At 41.9% G+C, this 22,374-nt stretch overlaps 2 protein-coding genes across 2 annotated transcripts in view; both read right to left on the reverse strand.

The window, feature by feature from the left end:
• Nucleotides 1-22,374, reverse strand: part of LOC119885460 (E3 ubiquitin-protein ligase RNF123) — a 168,277-nt gene that overhangs the window by 18,889 nt on the left and 127,014 nt on the right. The window contains 4 exon segments of the mRNA XM_038695501.1: nucleotides 7,140-7,234; nucleotides 20,964-20,988; nucleotides 21,063-21,107; nucleotides 21,109-21,184. Coding sequence (XP_038551429.1) covers nucleotides 7,140-7,234; nucleotides 20,964-20,988; nucleotides 21,063-21,107; nucleotides 21,109-21,184 — 241 coding nt within the window.
• On the reverse strand, nucleotides 7,266-11,393 carry LOC119885455 (nuclear factor 7, brain-like). The gene has a single exon (XM_038695498.1). It carries the CDS (start codon nucleotides 11,023-11,025, stop codon nucleotides 9,637-9,639), a length of 1,389 nt encoding a protein of 462 aa, XP_038551426.1. The 5' UTR covers nucleotides 11,026-11,393; the 3' UTR covers nucleotides 7,266-9,636.

Consider the following 22,374-nt stretch of genomic DNA (forward strand, 5'->3'; position numbering starts at 1 on the left):
AACATGGCAGCAGCGATGCACAAAATGCTGTCAACATGGAGGCATTGAAGAAACATTCAGAAAATCCTTCTGTTGTCGTCATGCGTGTCCATTTGCTGCATTTTAGAGCTGCAATCAATGGACTGGACTGCCTGTAACAGTCATTCAGCATCTCAGGTGGAAACAGGTCACACTGGTAAAATTCAGTGAAGTGTGAAGAAAAGATAAGAGAAGGTTTCCCTAACCCTGAAAGCATTTAAAAATGGATGATTTATTTACCCCCACCCTCGTCTCTTGTGTTTTCTTCTAACCCCTATCCATTATCCAGGTCCCCATCAAATAAAATGCACTACTTGTCTTCAAGAATATTAATGTTGATTATTGTTCTGTGTTATACCGTTAAAAAGAACGTCATTAAATCGAGTTGGAATATTAATGTATTTAGTTTCTAGGGAGAAAAAAAGCCATTTGAATAGAAATTATATTTATGAGTGTTGGATTCTTTGAGTAACCAGTCTGAAGCTACTGCAACAAGCAGAAGGATTTATTTTAATGTTCAAACGAAATTAGCAAAATCTTGGTGGTTCTCAGCCAGTTTCTTCACTTGGGGTTCCAGAGAAGTTAGTTTCAGCCGTCGCTACTGGTACTTGGACTGCATGTGGACGACTGGCTGAATCAATGAAGAAGACGTCTGGTCTTCCCCATAGACTATATATAAAAAGGTCTTCCCACAGAGCCGGGTAACGCTGGGCTAGGGCTGGACGATATGGCCAAAAATGTTATCACGATAAAAAGTTTCATATCTTTCTATATCAATAATTATCATGATAAGTATTAAATTGTTATTTCTTTCGAGTTTAAAGGGTGATTTTTGCTCCTGAGTGAGTGAGTTAGTTGAAAAAACTGATGGTTAATTGTGGTTTAAACTCTTCTTTAAGGGCAACACTTGAGGCCAAACAGTGGATCACTGAGGCAGAGCATTCAAAACAGTTACGATAAAATCTTTGTCAACAAATATGCACGAGTAAACATAAGTAAAAGCTTTTTTCAGTCCTTTTTCCTCAACAAAATAAACATCTTAATAAAAAATAATTCCTAATTTGTGTATGTTTCAAGTGAATAAAATCCAACATTTATTGAATACTTATTTTTAACATTTTTTATATTATTGACAAAAATATATATCGCGATAATTACTGTTATTGTTTTATTGTCTAGCCTTACGCTGGGCATATTTGCTGCAACATTTGCTAGTCAGTTTAAATGGGCAGGCTGTTATGTCTAAGAGCCGGTAACTTAATTTTTGAATGGAGTTTGGTCTAACTTTGAGTGCTATTCCAGGGAAATTAAATAAAAATTTATTAATAAACACCTTCCTTTCCTTGTGTACAATAAATGCAAATTAGGCTTACTATACAACATCTTACACTGTGTCCAACACACATTAAATATAAATTGTATTTGTGCATATCTTCAGAAGTTTGGGCTCTTATGTGTGCTGCGTTCATTGATTTGTTTGTGACACCAAAGGGACATTTCACCCGGTGTAAAGCATTGTTTATTTTAGTTTCAAACTGAACTCTATTCCACATCTTTCTAAAAAAATATTTTACATGATAAATCGCATCCAGGTCAGGTGGAGCATTCGTTCCAAACCCGAGCAGCGCTCAGCTGTAAAGCTCAGCACATCACACAGAAAGGTCAGCACATTGGTAGTCATCAGACACCGGCTCACTGCTGCTGCCTCTTTTACACAAACCACACACACACACACGTACACACTCGTCTCTCATCCTGTTTATCTGCTGTGTTCATAGTCCATCTTCCTCCTCCCTCTCCCCGCATTTAGAGGAAAATCATCGGGGCCGTTACGCCCGGCGCTGTGGCTCCGGTTGCCCTGACATCCTAAGCTGTTGTCTTGGCAAACAAACATGAAAGTGTCATCCTCAGTGTGTGTATACATTTGTGAAGTGTTTGGGAATCTCTGTGTGCTGTATGTATGTGTGTGTGTGTGTGTGAAGGTGTTAATCGTCTATGGAAACATTTACAGAAAAGAGCAATCAGACGCCAGCACCCAACTGACCTGACAGCTTTTCAAACAGACTAATGATTTAATAACAAAGCGGCAGCTGAAGGCGGCATCTGAGGGTCACCGACAGCACCAGGACCAGCTCTCTGCTTCCACTGTTTCTTTCTTTCACACCAGATTTTCCAAGTTCTGACGCCAGCTGCCCTAAATGTCACTTCTTAAATGTGAATATTTCTGGTTTTGTTCCTCCTCTATGACAGTAAACTGAATCTCAGGTTTTATGATGCCGTCTTGAGCTTTGGGAAAAAACTGAAGATTTTTCACCATTTTCTGACATTTTACAGACCAAATAACAAACTGATTAATCGACAATGAAAATTATTTTTAGTTGCGGTCCTAATCCATACGGCAGCTCAGCAGCAGACCGAAATGGTTCGATTTCAGAGATGCAGTACTTCTCTAAAAGTCTCAAGACTGATTTGAACTGTTTGGTATCTTTGGAATGGAGACACATTTTGAGTTGGTTTGGAGGTCAAATCTGGTGAAGCAAATATAATTATGTCAATTTCACCTACGCAAAGTTGGAGAAAGTTACAAGAGCCGAAGCTGAACCTTATCAAAATATTTCGGGGCAACCCTGACTGCCAGAGTCAGAAGGGTTAACAGGAAGCTATAATTCAGCTCCAGACCATACGCTACCGTACTAGAGACCCAACAATTCCCATTATGAGCAAGCGCTTGGCCTTGAGCAGAGCCTAGACTTGTAGACTTGTATATCATCTGCGTAAAAACAAAACAACATATAGTGTCTATTAATTATGTGACCAAGGGGAAGCAGGTAAAGTGACAGCAGAATAGGGCCCAGAATCGATCCTTGAGGTACCCCACAAAAAGGTTTCACAGACTTTATGCTAAACCTGCAGAACAAAGACCTCCAAACTCGTCGTTCCACCGACACTGTACCGATCCAGTCGCCTGTTTGCTTAAATATCTAAAATGTGTTTGGTGAGGCATTTGAGGTATTGTGCTGTAATCACTGATTTTACTAAATATATCTCTCTATTCAAGACATAATGTTGTTTGTAAAAGTATCACTATTCTTTCAGAAATTGTTGCAGTTTCAAATATACAACTCTTTCTTTCTTTCTTTGCCTCCTTCAGACAGCTTTTCTCTCTCTTTTAGTCCAACTCTCTTGTTACTCTGCATCTCCTCCCAAAAAAGGATTCCTGAAACATCTTCCCCCCTCCGTGATAAAATGTACACTGTCATGAAAAATGGAAGAACTCTTGTTGTTCCCCTAATAAATGTTTAACAATCAGATAAAAGTTTGGTTACGTAAAACATAAAAGGTAATGAGAGGGGAGAGCATCGTGGGTAAAACACAGCTGTAACGTTTCAGATACAATCCATAATATCTGATCTGGCTTTCTTTTTCTCTCTCTAACTTCGCCTCCAAAAAACACCTGCAAATTAACATAAGATCTTCACCTCAGCTGGCAATTTTCACATGAACCCACAGAGTATCAGTACTTTTGTTCTCTCTAAAATGCTTCTTGATGTGCTGTAAGATTAATTGCAATGGTTTGACCATGGCTTCCTAATGCAGAGGTGGAAATGATTAAATAAAATAATAAGGCGGGCTGGCCGGACGGAGAGATTAAACGGGAGGGACGAAGGCAGAAAAAAATGAGAGAAACAACAACAAAAACATAAAACAAACCAACATCGGACCGGCTCCCTCCAACAGGTCAGCGGGTGATCCCGGGTGGGAAGTTTCTTCTTCCCATCTTTCCCCTTTTCTTTGTCATTACTCGTTAGCAATCCTCATAACAATACCATCATGTATGAAAGATGTGGAACATCATAAAGTTTGAATGGAGTTTTTTGCAGAAAATGTGAAGGAAGGAATATGAATAGAAGGAAAGGAAGGATGTAAAACATAATGTTAGCTGGGAGCTGAACTGTACTGCTGGCTTACCTTTCTAAGATGAAGCAGCTGAAAGAGTATGAGTAATTGCTGAGCTAAACTGGAACAGACTTTGAAAGTATGAACAAATAGATAAACCTTAATAAAATACTTTAATACCTGTATGTATCAAACTGACATAATCAACTCATCTTAATCATCCTCACACATTTTCAAGTCTTAATATCAATCAAGTATTCATACTTTAAATTATAAACTACATTCAGACCATAAAAGTTCACAGACGGACGAGGTCGGTGGGGGGGATGGATGGGTCACCAAAACCTCAGACTTTAAAGAGGTGGTATTATGGTTTTTGGCTTTTCCCCCTCTCCTTTATTGAGTTATACCTTTTTTGTGCATGTACTAGGTTTGCAAAGTGAAAAAGCCCAAAGTCCAGCCCAAAGGGAGTGTTTTCCACAGAAAACTCTGCTCTAAACTACCTGAAAACAGCTCGTTTGGAGTCCAGCCTTTACTTCCCTTTCTTGTGATGTCACAGTAAAAATCCGTGTCATAACGCTCGCCGAGCGGCTACTCTGACACGTCCTCAGAAACAGCGAGCTGCAGCACACAGCTCTCCTCTCCCTTCCAAACACTAGCTACCCTCCAGGCAGTCAGTGGACATAAAGTTGTTCCTGTGATGTAGAGACAGAGCTCAGTTAAAACTTTATGGATACAGATTAATAACTCACCGCTCTGAAACTCTCGCTCCAGTCCATGTTGCCAAGCTGGTCGGCAACACGAACCCGAGCTGTTTACCGGCTTCTCGCTGACCCGCCCTTCTCTGCTTCTGATTGGCTAGTAGTCCTTAACTAGGAACTGAGCATGTGCAACTCCCAACAAAGATCATTTAGAGACAAGATGCATCACTCCATAGCTAAAACGAAGCCTTCAACACAGGGTGGAAAGAGGAGCTGCAGCAATGTGCAGTATGACAAAAAAATATGGTGTTTTTTGAAGATTAAACCATGTAAACTGCTGTGGTACAACCTCTAAATAATTTTTTATTAAGATTTTGGACCTGAAAATGAGCATAATACCACCTCTTTAACACCAGATACCGCCGTGCACTTCCTGTTAGTATCGTAACCACCTTCTCAAAGTCGATACAAATACAAAAATCAAGACTCTCCTCCGATTTACTAGAAAGTGGTAAATCACAATGCCAGTTCACCGAAATGCACCGAGTGAATCTTTGAGGCCTAAAAAACATGTTGAGTGCATCTTCATCATAAAACATTTCAAAAGCCAATATAAAATATATATATTTATTTTAAATCCTACATTGTTTATGTCCATGTTTACCAGCTTGTTTGTGCATTGTTAGGTTTGTTGGCGCGTTGCTGCCGCCTGTTGACCAGTGGAATAGTGTGAAACTACTGGCAGGAATGTGCGTCGCATCACCTGCATGCTAAAGAAACGGCTCCATAAAACTCCACAGGGTACCTTCAACACTGAGGCTAACCTTTATGGCGAGTATTTCATCAAGTGATGCCTGATGGGGAAAATCTTACAGGTGCTGCTATCTTTGGGAATGACTGCAGGATTTGAACTTCCTTTACCCGTCACAGCATTGCGCAGCACACACACTTCGTTTTGCTGTTGTATAAACTCTCAGCGTAGCGATTAGGCTCAGCGTTATCAGCTAGATGTACACTGTGAGACAGAGAAGATGATGGACAGAAGTCCTCACAGTTACAGAAAATGTTTCCGCACAGAAACAGATCAAGACACAAACACAATCTATTATTTCCAGGGAACGTCTGACTTCCAACCTCACTTTATATTAAACACACAGTAGGTAGAGATAAAATAAATTATGGTTTAATTCAACTTCACCAGCCTCTATGCAGGAATAAATGACTGCTACCTCGGAGCCGAAAACCCCATCTCAGGCAGAGTGATTGGACTTGAGAATACTTTCCAATCATGCAAAACCTGACATTAGACAGAATGTAATTTCCTCCTTCAAGCCAAGTGAGAGCAGAGAGCATCTCCTCCCTGCTGAGAGCCATTAGTGGCTTTGTGGAAACATACCTCAGGCTCAGCACTCGCTGCACTTAAACTACCTGACTGGTTTATTTTATTTCTCTTCTCCTCACAGAGTCAAATCAATGGCACAGTTTACAATGAACAGAATCTGTTCTGTCTATTACAAACTTCCCAATAACACTGTTGAAGAAATACTGGTTCTTGAAGAATGACGTCGCAAAAAAAGTGATTTAGACAACTTTCCTTTCTCCTCCATGTCCTCCCTGTCTCCTTCTCTTTTTACCTCCTCCTTCCCTTATCAATAATAAATCCTTTCTCTGGCCAGTTTAGCTCTGTGATGGTGTCTAGAGGGGAGAGTAAAGGATCACGTTTCCACTGCAGAGAGGAAGAGCAGGACGCACAGGAGGAGGAAATGGGTTTCTCCTGACCAGGTTCACCCTCAAGGGCAACAGGATCAGTGTGTCCAAACTTCACCGGGTCTCATGCAAGAACATTTTCCTTCTACTGAACTTCCATTTAACTTTTTCTGAAGTTTCTTCATACGAGTGCGTCAGAGTCAGATTCAGTTCTTAACCGCACAGATTTGTCTTAAAAGGCTTGTTTTATCCAGATGAACGCCATCTGTTCATTAAGGAAGGTGATCTTTGCTGACATCTGATCATTAGTATAATCCAGAGGAGCCTCTCTGTGAAAGGGACAGGGGAGCATCCTTTGTTTGTATTCCGTGTGTTTTTCTCCTGATTGTATTTGGTGAAGATGTTTAGTGCAGTATCTGCGTATTTAGGTATCATGACTAAAAAGGGCATAAAAATGAATGTATTCCTACTTCTGTTATGCAGTTTGCCAGCCAGCCTGAAATCTTTAAATCTTTAGTTCTTCATTTCTACAGCAACTGCTCTCCATAAACTCATTTCTCTGAGACACTGAGGACTGCCTGCCTCAAAACAACTCCTTATTTAGTACTTTATGAAATCTGAAAACTGACTAACTGACACTTCAATAAGAAAACATGAACCATGAGCTGTTATACTTCCCACATCTGTCAAGACAAACATGAAACACAGCCTGCATCTGCACCAAAAAACCACTTCCACACGTCAGGATACAGGAAGCGGAGAGTGAGTTTGAATAAGATGTCCATGATCTGTGCTGAGACGTGCAGAGGTACTTACAGCTGTGCTGGCTGCAGCCTGTTTGGATTCCTCTGTGAGAAACGACAACATCAGCTCCACCTTCTGTTTTTCCTCCTCGCTGATGTAGTCTGTGTCTGTTGGTGGAAAAACACAGGCACACAAGGACCTGTTAAAATACACCATATGAACCTGGTTTTGAGGATGGGATGTTGGAGCGCACTGCATCTCTCCTACGTTGCAAACCCACAAAACATTTTATATTTTGTATATTTCTTTTGACAAAATACAAACCTTTCCAAACTCTGAAGGTAAGACCATGGAAACATCGGCCATTTTAGCACTTGTGTATCTCAGGGTGAACTGTGACAAGTGTTATTAAGCATTTGAAGACATGGACGGAGGACACAAAGAATAGAGAAAGTACAATCCAGCAGGATGAATCATTTTAGTGTTTTTAACATTATTCAAAAAAGGAGGTAACGGATATAATGGAGGGAAAAATCCGACTAATTCAAAAAGATCCAGGGTTCAGACCAAAAAACCCGAGCTAAACATTTGCTGAGTACGTCACAGATTCATTGGATCACAGCAGTGAAGCAAATTAAATTATAAGAACATGGGAAGATACCAGGAGAGAGTGATGTTGCAATAAAACACAAACTGCATACTGTGTGACCCGGAGAATCTCACTGGGTTGATCATTTTTATTTTAAAACTCCAATAAAACAGGAATTTGAGATCCATATCTGAGACTGAGCCTGTATGTGTGCTGCTGTAATCGTGATCGGAGGGCTGATACCGGACCAGAGTAAGACAGGGAGTCTCCAAATGCTGTCTGGGAAACACTGAGATCCTGTTACAGCTGCTGCACCAAATATAAAGCACAAAGACAAAGGTGACGTTAAAAACAAAGTGTGTCACTGCTTATCCGCTTACACAACGCAAACAATCCAAAAATCTTTATTTATATCACGCAGAGAGTCAGATTCTGTTCAGAAGAGCCTTCCTGTAGTACAAAGAGATCAATATAGGACATTTTCTACAAATGCAATCAAACTGCGAAGCACTGAATACCACTAAGTCTTTGTCAGACCAGGCTGCCATACATACGCTAACCTCAGAGGACAGAAAGTGGACGATAAAGACTCCACTTTATACCCTCAATGGAAGAAGCAGGAATGGAGGACGTTGGGGAGTCGTCGTCCATTTCCCCGTGGGACACTGAGGTCAGTGTTGTAGATGGTGGGACACACTCAGCCTCCATGATCGATGGCTCAACTCACTCGGATAGCGACCAACCCTAACCCTCTCTGCAGGAGAACAGAGGAGCTTGAAGCTTTCATGCTGAGTGAAATATTAAGGCGGAACATACTGGGGACGTTCCTCAAGAGGAGCTGGAGGTCAGGACTATGAAGGACACCTGAGCTGCTCTGTGGCCTGGACGTTAGCTCTCACATTACAAAGGGGGGTCACCTGGAGTCCCTCGTAGGGATCCTTCCCATGATGTAGTCAGACACCTGGTATAACAGCCTGAGCCTGTCGCTGGCAAAAACAAGTTTGTCCTATGACGCAGCCACTCCAGCCGGTTCAGTTTCCGGCAGAAGCATCTACTGCACGGATCCAAAACTGCTTGTACCTACTGGTCATTTCAACACCAACATGTTTAGATTTAAAAATACCCAAATTATTCTTTAACAGTGCTCGATAGTCATAAAGAGTCAGAGTCAGCCGGCCTCTAGTGACGAGGCGGTCGGCCTCTCCGAAGCGCGCGTGCAAACAGGCCAAGCCGTTTTCACAAAAGCTGTTCATGAAATATCTGGGAAAGACACACCTCACCTGCACAACACCTGCCACCGCCCTGGGGGCAAATCTCAAGCAATCAGGTGACAACACAAAGTAGGTAAGGAGCCAAACTGCTCCAGCAAAAGAACGAATACTGTACGGTGGCCAGTATATCTGTTTAGACCACGCCTCATCATGCTGTATCACCTGCTGCACAGGAAGTGAACAGATCTCATCCTCTCACAAACACACAATACATTATTCTCAATTCAATGGCTTTATTAGAATGAAGGTTTTGAAAACTATTTTGCCAAAGCATCCGATTAAAAATATATCATCGTTAATACAAATATTAAAGTTTAAACATATGATCGCGTGTCAGTGTGAACATGCTGCACATCGTTAGATCAGTTCGATTCTCCACAATTCAGTCGTTCTGTTTATTTAACAGAAACAACGAGCCCCAAAGTCTGATTCTTATAGATTTACTGCTGTAACCTGCTTGGTACAAGAGAGGAAAAAGTGCAGACTCCCGTTACCTTTGAAGCTCTCGTTAAGAATCATCTCTGCTTCATCACATCAGGAGAAACAAAAAGCTGATTGTCAAACTAAATAACAAGAAAAAGAAAATACAAAGAATAAAAAACAACAAGTGAAAGAAAATAAAGATATGTTTGGAATAATGAGACAGCAGGAGGACAGGTGCAGCTTAACAGGTTAAATTACATCATGAATATAATCATCCTCTTTATCTCTAACTGCTCTGTTCCACTGTCACACAGACCTTCACTGCTGACAGCTTCACTTCAACTCCAGTGTTAATGAATAGAAACATCCTCTCAGTGAAAGTGTGTGTGAAGGTGTGTATGTGTGTGTTAGTATCAGGATCAGAGAACGACAGCTTTCCTCTGTTCCAGTCCAGATTCACTCTGATCCTCTGGGGCTTCTTCTGAACTCTGAGAACAGTGGATGGAGCTGGTGGTGACCATGTTAAGTATTTACCTTCATAGAACCAGATTCCCCATAATCCAGTCCGTATGTCTCCCTTCCTCTGGACAGACTCTGCTGACACACCCAGTAACCAGTCTGTACTGTCTCCAACCTCGACATCCCAGCTGTGAGTCCCTGAGTTAAAGCCCTCAGAGCCCAGAACAGAGCAGTGATTAAACCTCTCTGGATTGTCAGGAAGCTGCTGTCTCTCTCCTCCTCGTCTCACACTGGTCAGATCTTCAGACAGGATGAGTCTTGGACCAGCAGTGTTTGGGTCCAGAATGAGAGGAGTGTAGGAGACCATGTCCTTCATCTTGTTCCAGATGTTGAAGGTCAGGTTGCCCAGGTGTTTGGCCTGGTCTATCAGAGCTCCTGAGGGCAGCTGTGGATCATCCAGCAGGGGGCGCTGCTGGACTCTTTCCACTGCAGCCTTGTAGTTGAGCAGGAATGAGACGTCTTCAGCTCTCAGCTCCTCCTCTGTGGCTCTGACTGTGTCTGAAAGAGCTGCTATCTCTCTGCTCAGAGCCTCCATCTTCTCCTTCATCATCTGACTCTTCTGCTCCTCTTCCTCCCATAATGCAGCCATCCTGGCCTCCTCTTCCTCCCCTAGAAACTGCTGAAGCTTCTTAAACTGCTCCTTAATCTGCCTCTCTGTGTGTCGGGCCTGGACCTTCATGTGTTCTGCTGTTTGATCAAACTTCACTTTAACTTGTTCACAAACCTTTAACTTCTCCTTTAAGGGCTCCAGAGTTTCCTGAAGTTCCTTCTTGTGTTGTCGTGCAGCTTCATCGACGGGTCTGAATCTGTGGTTGCTGTGTTTTTCTGAATCTCTGCAGACGACACACACTGGCTGCTGATGGTCCAGACAGAAGAGTTTGAGTTTCTCAGAGTGCAGACTGCAGAGAGCCTCTGAAGCTCTCTGATCTCTCTCCTGTAAGAAGGCCTCACACAGGTTCTTTAACGCCAGGTTACAAGGTGGTTCTGACTTTGAAGATCTTCTCTTACAAACTGGACACTCAGGTGCTTGTTTTTCTCTCCACCAGCTCTTCAGACAGACTTTACAGAAGCTGTGGCTACATGACAGAACAACAGGATCTCTGAAGACCTCCTGACAGACCGGACAGCAGAGATCCTCCTCTGATCTGGAAGCCATTTTGTCTCTGAAGCTGAAAACCCAGCAGACAGCAGGTTACAACAGGAAGTCAGCTGTGTTTCCTCCCTGCTGTAGAAAGCTGCCTCAGTTACTTTCACTGTGAGTCTCTGAGTGTTTCAGGCAGCTGCAGGTTGCAGTTAAAGTTCTTCAGTACTTCAGTACTCCTTCCTGTAACTGTCCTCCCTCTGTTGAAGTCACAGCTTTGTAATGAAGGTAAATCTTACCGTCCGTCTGTCGCTGCGTCTCTTCTCTCTGAGAACTGAACAGGAACAAACTTTTTCCTGGTTTGTCTCAGGTGAGTCAGGTGAGGGGCGGAGCTTTGTCAGGCCTCTGCAAAAAGCTGTTGCTTCACCTGTAACGCAGGATGTGTTTCATTCCAAAGTACTGATACACTGCTGGATATGTACACTCATAGTGTGTGTTTATGTTCAGAGTATTTTGATTGAGGTTGAAGTTCAAATATAACAGTAAATGTATTTAAGAGGTACCATTTAATATTACAAGAAAAAGAAACATTGGAATTTCGCACCATGATATGGTCTAAGTAGTAATATAGAATATTTATAAGTTATATATTATTATATGGGTCTGTGGGCTCCTAGGAAGCAGGCTCATAACCAGGTAAGAAGTCCAACAAAGGAAAACAAATTCAAAAGGGTCCAGTAATGCTGGAAGTCGGAGCTGGGAATGTCGTCACACCCGAGTTGACGGCATTCCAGTAGAACAGATTTTAGTTTAAAAACAAAGATCAATGATTTTAGCCATTGTCAGCAATACTAGTTGATAACGCATTTTGCGGTATTTTGCACATATAAACACCTCAGATGTTAGTTGGACAGTACTGTGTTCAACTGATTTAATGAGGCACAAATAAGACAGAAGTGCAATCAACAGTTTAGTAGTGTTTTTTTCACTCATCTTGAATATTGAGGTCAGTGTTGGTGAGGTTCTCCCAACTTTCTGAATCAGAAATCCGACTTAAGGGGGCGTTCCAGTGGAAATTTCCAACTGGGACTTTTTTGTTTCCTAATGATGGGCAGTGATATTATCAGCCTGTTAACTTACACATTCGCACAGTCTGAGATCTTCTGTCCTTCCTACATGTGGCAGCTGCAGCTGTGTTGCTTTCAGCTCGGACATCCACGTTTGCGATCGGTCATCTGCTGAAACCACCATCCCTTTCATGTAGTCGCGCTCATGCCCTGGGATGACTTACCGAGTTTAAAACCAGCATTGTGTAACCTCTTAGAGTGATCGCGGCTGTTATTGAAGCCAGATATCAAACACATATCCTGGGTTTGTTGAACATCGCCGTAGTACAGGCTAGAGAGCTGCACTGGGATAGTGGGCGATTATAATTCGCGCGGGGGCAGGCGGTTAAAAAATATACTGCGGATTAGTGTTGTAGTACTCGAGACCGGTCTTGGCCTTAAGACTGGCCTTTAGACCACTTTTTGATGGTCTTAGTCTCGTCTCGGCCTCAACTGCATTTGTACTCGGTCTTGTCTCGGTCTCGGTCATTGAGGACTCTGGATTTTATTTCAAGACCATTCAACACCACAACTTTGGGAGTATCAATAAATTGCTTTTGCATTGTCTGATTTGTTATCCTAACTTTGATTGGAAACATTTTGCTTCACCCCTCCCCGCGATGCTGACGTTGATTTCAGCTCTTAGTGTTTGTATGTGGGTGTTTTAATGGGAATGTGGATCTTTCAGATCAATTTAAGAACTACCTATGATCTTGTTCCACATTTTATTGCGTGCCATGCAATGCAGGGAACTGGTCTTGGTCTTGACTCGTTCTCGCCCTTCCTTGGTCTTGGTCTCGACTGCTCTCAGCCCCTAAAAGTCTTGGTCTTGACTTGGTCTTGGTTTGGGCGGGTCTTGGCTACAACACTACTGCGGATTCCGCAGTAGCACTGATAAGATGGAGTCAACAAACAAAGTTGAAAAGAAGATTATAATAATAAGAGTGTATGTGGCTGCTCCTGAGAATGCACTGCATGGGCCTGACTCGAACCGGCAACCTTGTGTACGGGAAGCGGACACGCTGACGAGGAGGCTAAACCCCATGGGCACTAGCGTCAGTTGCCAGTGCATCTCTTAAGGTGTCGGGGGGTGAGGTTTACTCACTGCACAGCCTCGCTGGCGTCCGTCACACAGGCTTATACAATACAAGACCAAAGCAAGGCAAGTCTGAAATTTGGAAAACTTCTCAGTTGTTACTGACAAAAATGAATGCAACGATTTATGTTGGGCTCTAATACGGGCCTCGGAGCCCCAGCCTATTATACTTTGTGTTTAATGCTAACCAGGGCTCGACAATAACGGTGGCCCGAAGGCCTGGGGCCAGTAAAAAGCAATGTCAGGACAGTTGAACAAGCAACTCACTGGCCCGAACATTAGTATTTAAAAAAAAAAAAAAAAATTAGAAACAACATCCTGCAGTTGCTTTGCAGCTCTTGTGGAATCCAGATCTGTAGTGACGTAAACGAGTGGTTGTCAAATGTTATTTCTCTAATCTCAATCAAGCGGCAACAGTCGCTAGTTTCAAGTATTCTAACACCACAACATGATGTTCACTGACTAAATTATGGTCCTATTTAGGGGGAAATAGACGATAAAGCAGCTTTTGGGGCGGGACTACCTTGTGATTGACAGGTCGCTACCATGACGACCTGTCAATCAGTATAGAGGCGACTTGTATTCACTGCTCTCAGGAGAGAGAGCACGTCACGTTCGAGTCTGTTAGTATGTTTTGTTTTAAAAGTAAATAGTTTTGTTAAGCTTTTTATATTTTGTAATTCTGTGATTACATTTTAGTTTACTTTTTTTTATATCCAGGATGTATTTAATAACCAATTAAACATGTTAACTGTATAACATAACTTTGGTTTTGTTGTAACACTGGCAAGTAACTTTTGGAAGGAGGGCCAGTAAAAATTGTCTGGCAAAAAAGTTTAACGTTGAGCCCTGTTAGCTAATAAAAGTTAGCATGCTAACACACTAAACTAAGTGAACATAGTAAACTACATACATGCTAAACATTGCCATGCTAGCACGTCATTGTGAGCAAGATAGCATGCTGATGTTGGCATTTAGCACAAAGCACCGCTGTGACAAAACAGGTTTAAGACATAATCAGTTTTTTGTTTTCATGTGTCTGTGAAGAATCATAAAGGTTTAAATGTGAATGGGTTTTTAAATGCTGTATTTTATGTAAGAAGGTGCAACAAATACACACGACAACAACAACAACAGTAGAAAACGTCAATAATGTCAATACTCAGCTCTGTTTGAAGACCAATGAACAGAGATGAGTCTTTAGCAAGGATCACAAAGTGTCAGCAGTCCGAGCAAATTCATATTTCAACAGGTAAAGTGTTCCAAAGATCAGGAGCAGCCACCGAAAATGTCACATTTAGTTTTTAACCTGGATCTGGGGACATCGAGGAGCATCTGATTGGATGACCTCAGTGCTTTGACAGGAGTGTGTACTGTAAGAACGTGCCAACCCATTTAAAATTTTAAAGACAAGCAATAAAGCTTGAGCATGTGTGTGCAGGCACGGGATCTGTATGAAGGTCATCTGTTTTCCGACGCTACAGACGTGCATTCATTCACACCAACTCCTACTCACATCCTCCTCTGGGTCAGTCGGACCATGAGGATACACACGGTTATTGTTGGGTCCAGTTTCTTGGGCATTTGTCTGGTATATGTCTTTAATTAACACAGCACATTCATTAGAGATTTTTCTTTGGCGTGTTAGCAGAACTACCGATAAATAAGAATATCATGCATGAGCCCCGATGTGTTGCATTTCATAAACTTATCATGTCAAATCTTAGCTACGCCTTTCAGATAAATGAAGCGCAGTGAAAAGTACTGGAGTAGAAGTAGAAAGCAGCATCATATTAAAATACTCAAGTACCAGTACCTCAAAATTGTACGATGGTACCGTACTTTTGTAAATCCAAAAAAACCAGCAGAACAGAAAAAGAAGAGCTCTACTCGTCTCCCCGAGGACGAGAGCTGACACCACATCGCAGTTATTTATTAAATAAACCATCTGCATACTCCACTGGAAAATAAAAAAAAGTTTAAGTTAATGAAAGAGACGGGTTCATTCTTTTTTTTCTCCCATCCGTGCCTCTCTTTCTCTTCAGCATCTAAAGGAAACGCTGTGCTTCTACTACACCACAGAATCTCATCCATAATAAATTCAAGGCTGCAGGGATTTGAGTGCTCCCACCAACACAACATAATCCTTGAACATAAAAAATAGTGAAAGGACTCCTTCCCTTGGTGCATCATTACTCTGACATTATGTCCCACCGCAGGCTCAGGCTTTCTAATAGGAACAATAACAGACACGTGTCACACACGAGCCACATTCTGATTGGACCCGAGGACAATTTAATGGAAATATCCAAGTAACAGGAGCTGCAATTTGTTCACAAAAAGGTAAACTGTCTCACAACATCCCATTATGAATGATCACGGTGGTGCTAGGAGAGACGCCCTGGCCCACAAATAATGTTCTCCACATGTGAGGGAACATGCTGTTTGGTGCAGAGCCCCGAAAAAACTGAAAAGGAAATGCAGAAATGACCATTCACGTTAAAATCGTGACGCATATAGCAATATCTGACAAAATAATCGTTAAGCCCTACCTGACTCTGATTTAAATCTGACAGCAGCTGGACGGCGTGTGAGGGGAAACATAAATTCCAGGTTCTGTTCCAGATGTGAGAAAATCAAATTCAAAACCACATTTACATTTGTAACAGTTCTACTTAGGAAAATAAATAAATCCAGCCTTGGAACAGAGCCTTACTCAACAGCATGTCGTGTGGCTCGCTTAATTTATTTATTCTACACTTGTGTTTATCAGCGGACTTTAACAAACACAAGCCCTGGAGCTTCACATAACAGCGCGACAGTGTGGGGTTTATTTTGGACATAGGATGACATGAAGCAAAACAAACGTCTGGTTGGAATCAGTGCTACTGATAACTAGCTTCCACTTACACACACACATACACAACGGGTCTGTGCAGACGCTAGTGGTTGACCAACACGGGTTTCTCAATGCTGGTATTTAGAGGGAAGGGCAGTCGATGACCGATATATGATGCAGATTTCAAAACAAAGTCATGTATAAATGAATTATTCCATGGCTATCTTAGCCAGTAAGGTGTTGTCTGAGTTGCAACCTTTGTACCTTTGTATAGAGGTTAAAAGGATCAGACACAGACCAAAAGACAAAAACATCCTCTGGACTCTGGTCAACAAAGCAAAAAGACAAAGACATTAAAAACGACAAATATGCAGAACGGAGGAAAAGCCAAAGACAAGTAGCAGTAGGAGGGATTTCAAATCACAAAAACCCTGAGCCGAGCCTGCACAGATGACACCAGATAAACCCAAAACTCTGCACACAGAAATAAATGCAACGGCCAAAATAACTTCAACCCCGGAGCAAAAGTCACAGACGAGCTCCGTGCCAAAAATAAACAGATGTGAGCGCGCACTCGGAAACAAAACTGGTCAGAAATGTGCAGAATCCATTTAAATGACTCACACAGAGAGGGAGAGTTTACAGGTTACTGACAGAGTCTGGACCGGTTTGTCCACTCAGTCAGAGCAAAGCTCAACATCCCTCACAGACCCAGCCCTGATAATTAACCTGCAGGACGTTCACACGCAGCAGGAAGAAAGCCGCCTTCGCACATGGTCAGTTCACCAGAACACGAGGAATCCACCAGGCAACATGCTGTACTTCGCTCTGCAGGTAGACGACCCCGCAGATCCCACGAGATCCAAATTTAACTTCAATAAAAGAACAAAAGTTTTACCAGCCAAACAAACTTCCAGCACGGGTGGAGCTAAACTGAACTGCTTTATACTTTGGGTGGTTTAATCTGAAGTTATGCATCGTTTCTTATAAACAGATCACACGGTTTTTATGTGAAACCTTAATCTGTAATAGAACTAGTAAATATAGCTGTGATGTAATACAGATAGTGAGCAAACCCCTACAAATACTTTACATAAATAAACATTATAACATTTGTTGCCCGTGCGCAACAGTCACATCGCAGAACATTGTGATGTCAAGTAAATCTTAATACAAAAAGAAAACTTGCACGGTTCTCTTTAATCTACAAGAGACGTCTGTCTGATGCAACTTCATTTACCCAAAGCAGGCTCTGCTGTGCATGCACAGCGAACCACCAACATCACCATGACAATACTGTTCTTAATCAGTTTACCAAACAACGAAAGCAGGCATCGCTATATTTAATTTAATATTTTAAATATATTACTTGCATTCAAGCTCAAGAAAGGATGATTTGCACTCAAAAAAAGTCTTCAGACTAAAAATCTAAATTTCAACCTTTTTATTCTTTACGCATTTTCCACTACAAAACCCATTAATTCTATGCAGCGTGATTCTCTTCAAATAGAGCAAATCAAGTCATCTTAGTGCTGGACGATAGTGAGTGAAAGTTGGTTAATTGGTTTAAACTCGCCAAACAGTGAATTACTTCACAAATCTGAGCATTCAGAACAATTATGATAAAATCTTTGTCAACAAACAAGCACGAGTAAAATTAAGTAAAACCTTTTTTCAGTCCTCAACAAAATAAACATCTTTGTTAAAAAAATAAAGTCCTAATTTGTGTATAATTCAAATGAATAAAATTATTGAACATTTGTTGAACATTTGTTATATTGTTATTGAAAATAATTATTATAGTTATTGTTTTATTGTCCAGCCCAAAGTCATCTGGTGACAATTCTTGTGTTTTTTCATATCGCAATATAACTCGCAGAAAAGAAAAATATTCCAATGTCAGTTTTTGTGAAGCCCTAATTTGGTTTATGTATAAATGCTGAATAGGGGATTTAAGTAAAATCAGACCTCCACACACACACACACACACACACACACACACACACACACACACCCTCCAGATGATGCAACCCAAAGTGGCCATGGAAACGGCGTGCATTACCATGGCAACGGAGGAGGATGCCGTGCTGACCAGGCCATCCCCTGTGGCGACAGCTCAACCACCGGGCACCTGGCCGTCTGCTGTGCAGCTGCGGCTCCACGCCTTCGCCCAAACACACACACACATCATGAACACACCAGAGCTACACACTGACCGTGTGTTACTGTGATTATTCAGGGGCGATAACACAACACTGATGTGAATCTGTTGTCTCCCTCTGCACCCGTCAGGTGATGCACGTCTCCGATTCCCTCCACCCGTCTGTCTGTCTCTCCATCTGCCTCCCTCAGCTCTGTCTGTCAGGCTCGATTACTGGATCTCTGCTTGAAGGTTCTGCTCTGTGGATCTCAGTCATGTGTGTGACTCACGTCACTGTAACGTTACAACCCAAACTCACAAACTAACCAGAACAACAAACGCACGGTTTTACATTTACAGCTAAGAACTGTGCCTTACCTGTGCTAGCCTTCGTCTCAACTAACAATCATGATTGACGTTAAATACTAACGGGACCGTTACCTTATTTGGGGTCCCGCTGCGTGGCCTCGTAGACCAGGTGGTTTCAGTTCAGATGCCGTGGTGCTGTTGCAACAGAGCTGCTGCTTTACTTTAGCTTGAGATGACCCCAGACTTTGGACACTTTCTGTCCGTCTGTCTCTCTGGCCTGTCTCTTCTTCGTCCCTCGTTATTTTCTCTCACTTCCTCCACTTTTAGATCGGCGCCATCAAATCACACCGCCTTCACTTGTCCACAGCGTCAGCGCAAAGAATGTGCTTGTTCTGAGTTTCTCGATGAGTCGTTTCAGCCCTAACCTGGACGTCTTTGCTCCACTTAGCCGAATCATCTGTTACCAACAGTTTGTAAGTGTGAAAAACCTGAAACTAAATCCACGAGAAATTCACCAAAAAACTGGTTTGAGTGTTAAAAAGATTTGCAGAAACTAACTGCTCTGTGTTTCCCCCTCCGCTGACTGAAAGCAATCACACACTCGAGTCTCCAATACTGCTGTGGCCCCCGGTCGGCCTGAAGCCTATAAACACAAAGTGCTTCAGACAACAAAGAAAATCTAAACTGCAGCATAAAAACAAGTTTACAAGAAATATAACAGTGACAGCAGAAGCCTGGAGAAGCAGAGTGCATTGTTCACCGCGGCCATGATGAATACGACTGCGGCCCTAAATAAAATTAAAGTGAAGTCTAAATCACATTAAGAACACAACGGGCCGGTTTCCAAGGCACAGACTCAACTTCTGATCCACTTTGAAAGGAGAAGCTAAATCGATTTGTAACTTCTGTGACTGTCCTGAAGCGTCCTTAAAGTCGTGTGACCTCAGCAGCTGGAAAAGAAAAGCTTCACAGCGTTCCCGTCTAACGCTGAAGCAGTTTGATCTCAACATTAAAACACATCGTACAATATATCTATACAATCTTTGGTTCTCTATAAAACAATCAAACACTTAACTGACAGGCAGCCAGGTCTCCGTTATACCGAGCAATCTTTAGGGACAACTTGAGTCACAATCACACATTTATCCAACACAAAGACATAATGTTTTTAGATTCAGTTTGACTTTTACTTTCTAAGGATTTCTTTATCTTTATCCAAGTCAATCCAGGATAAATGTCCATGATTCTGCTTGGAAATCAGAGAAAAAAAAGACGCAGCACAACTTACCTGAGAGTCGTTTTCACACTGCAAACAAAAGCTGCTTTTAATGCCGACCAGCAGTGGATGAAGTGCAATACATCACTTACAAATACATCACTTACAACTTACAATTACTCCACTAACAGTAGAAGTCTTCAACTTAAATTCTGACTTGAGTCAAAGTACAAAAATACTTACTTAAGCATCAAAAGTATAATGTACTATTCATGGATGTTACTGTTGAGGTGGAGCTCATTTGTTGGCTCAGACTGCCGCTGATGATTATTTTGATTCTGGATTAATCTGCTGATTATTTTCTCCATTAATCAATTTTAAAAATTGTGAAAATAGTGAGAAATGCCGTCACAGTTACTCAGAGCCCAAAGAGACGCCTTCACAAAGCTTCCTCTGTCCAACCAGCAGCCCAAAGCTCCACATTATTACAAATAAACTCAAATAATTAAAATGAAAAGCAGCAAATCTTCACATTTGTGAACCATTAAATGTTTTAACATGAAAAATGTCTTAAACCATCAAAGTTGTTGGGTTCATTAACTCTAAAAAAATCCTAATTAGTAAAGTAACTGAAGCTACTACTGAAGTACTATAAATATAGTAAAAAGGACAATATTTCCCTCTGAGATGTTGTACTAAAGTACAAGTATCTCAAATTTGTTAAGTACTTGAGTAAATGTACTTTATTACAATCCAAAACTGATGAAGACTATTTGACTACATGTATTTACTGATTCAGGATCGCACGGTGAATTCAGGTTTGAAGAAGACATTTCTGAAGGTTTTAGGTTTTTACGTCTGAAATAAGTCCAACATCAAAATAAAACCATTTTAAACACCGGATCTCCACAGTGAGAGAGTGAAGGGAACACAGAGGACAACGCTGAAGACATGAAGGGGAGACGTTCTGCTAAACCCAGAACAGAAATACTTATTTTCCCTCCGTGACACCTCTGTTCTCGTCTTCTACAGATTTAACGCAGACTCACGATGGACAGGATCTAAATCAAATCAATGAAGCATCCTCTCTTTTAAAACACACATTCTTCTTCCTTCTCAAAACCTACATTACCCACAATGCAACTCTCCCACTGACAGTTATGTGGTGCTAGCAGCGGCTAACGTAGCCTGCAGTGAGCTCACGTCTTTCCGACTCAAACTCTGCCGCCGACGCCAACATTTTCTCAGACGCCACACGGGTCCCTCTGAGACACTAAAGGCTTTACACAACAAAGCGTTTCACTCACATGCGTGCAGGGAGAAGTGCTTCCGCTCTGAAGAGCCGTTTCCAGCGGCTGAAGGGATCTGAGGGGCCACGGTCGACCCCAGGGACCCGACGACGGGACGGGCGGTGGAGGTGATGGCTGCTGAGGAGCTGGTGGACTCTGCTCCCTCTCCTAACAGGTGCTGGATGGAGTGGAGCTGGAAACAGGGGTCAGAGAGCAGGACGGAGGCGGCTCGAGAGATCCTGAGGGACAAAGAGGAGGTCATGTTACATTCCGGCAACATTTCACTCCAGGAGAACACAACGCATCGAGCGTTCGTTTGTACAGTTCCTTTAAAGAGAACCTGAAGGCAACAAACTGACGAGATATGATTCGTCGACTCTGCAGAGGACAAACAGGGAACAGAGAGGGAAGAACATCCACCAATCACAAATCCTCTCTGTCCCGCTCATGTTGGTAAGACCAAGGCCGAGACACGGAAACAAAGAACATTCATCAGCGTGTTTTGCAGATTAGGATTTGCCGTTAGGAAAAGAATTTTATTACTCCTAAACTACAAAAACACGCCGGCAGCACGGGGACATTTATAAAAAGGTAATCAGTCGGCCATCTTTCATGTTGCTCTCAGAAGGAATCAGTCCAGGATTAATGTCAACCATCTAAATCTGCTTCACACGGTTTTCTGTCATTGCCTCCTTTCAAAAGCCGAAAAAAGGTCTGTAAATATGCAGAGCGAAAGTATCCAATAGTAAACTATACACACTTGTACAGAAAAGTTTAGACAGAGAAGAGTCCAGTTGTCTCCCACAGACGACCCTGGGTTCTGCAATGGATATTCTTATAACTCACGGTGGGCGATGTCGCTACCGCCACCTGCTGGTGTAGCTAATAAACTGCTCTCACATTTACAGATCTCTGTTTACAGAGTGGACAAAATCCCACAAATGTGTAAAAAGGAAGTCACAAATGTAACGTGACCTGCAAATTGACAGGAAATGATCCACAAATGTGCAAAAACTGTTTTGTGCGTAAAAATTGATCCAAAAATGCGTAAATAACACTTTGTATGTGAAATTAAAATATGTGTGTACAGAGTAAGTTGTATTTTTGTGGATATGATTTTACACAACACAAATGTAAAAATACATGTTTTGGGTAGTGAGATATGTGTGTTTTTTTTTTTTTAAACAGATCTCCGCAGCACACATTGGACAAATTACAAATGTAACATGACCCACAAATTGACAGAAAACATATGTTTTGTGTGTAGAAGTCACACATTACAAATGTAAAAATACATATTCATAGGTAGTGAAATATTTGCGTATCAAAGTTTGTTTTCTGTGGGTTACAAATATTAAAGTCAAATTAAATCTTGCATAAATGCACAGCTACATGGGTAACTGCTGTAGGCACATAGACCTGACGCAGA

Source organism: Micropterus salmoides, unplaced genomic scaffold, assembly GCF_014851395.1.
Source record: "Micropterus salmoides isolate LMB-PRFRI ecotype aquatic unplaced genomic scaffold, ASM1485139v1 Ms_hic_scaffold_4, whole genome shotgun sequence".
Classification (NCBI taxonomy): Eukaryota; Metazoa; Chordata; class Actinopteri; order Centrarchiformes; family Centrarchidae; genus Micropterus; species Micropterus salmoides.

Excerpts from the sequence above, each read along its gene's own strand:
- LOC119885455 (XM_038695498.1), bottom strand. The coding sequence starts at position 11,025 with ATGGCTTCCAGATCAGAGGAGGATCTCTGCTGTCCGGTCTGTCAGGAG.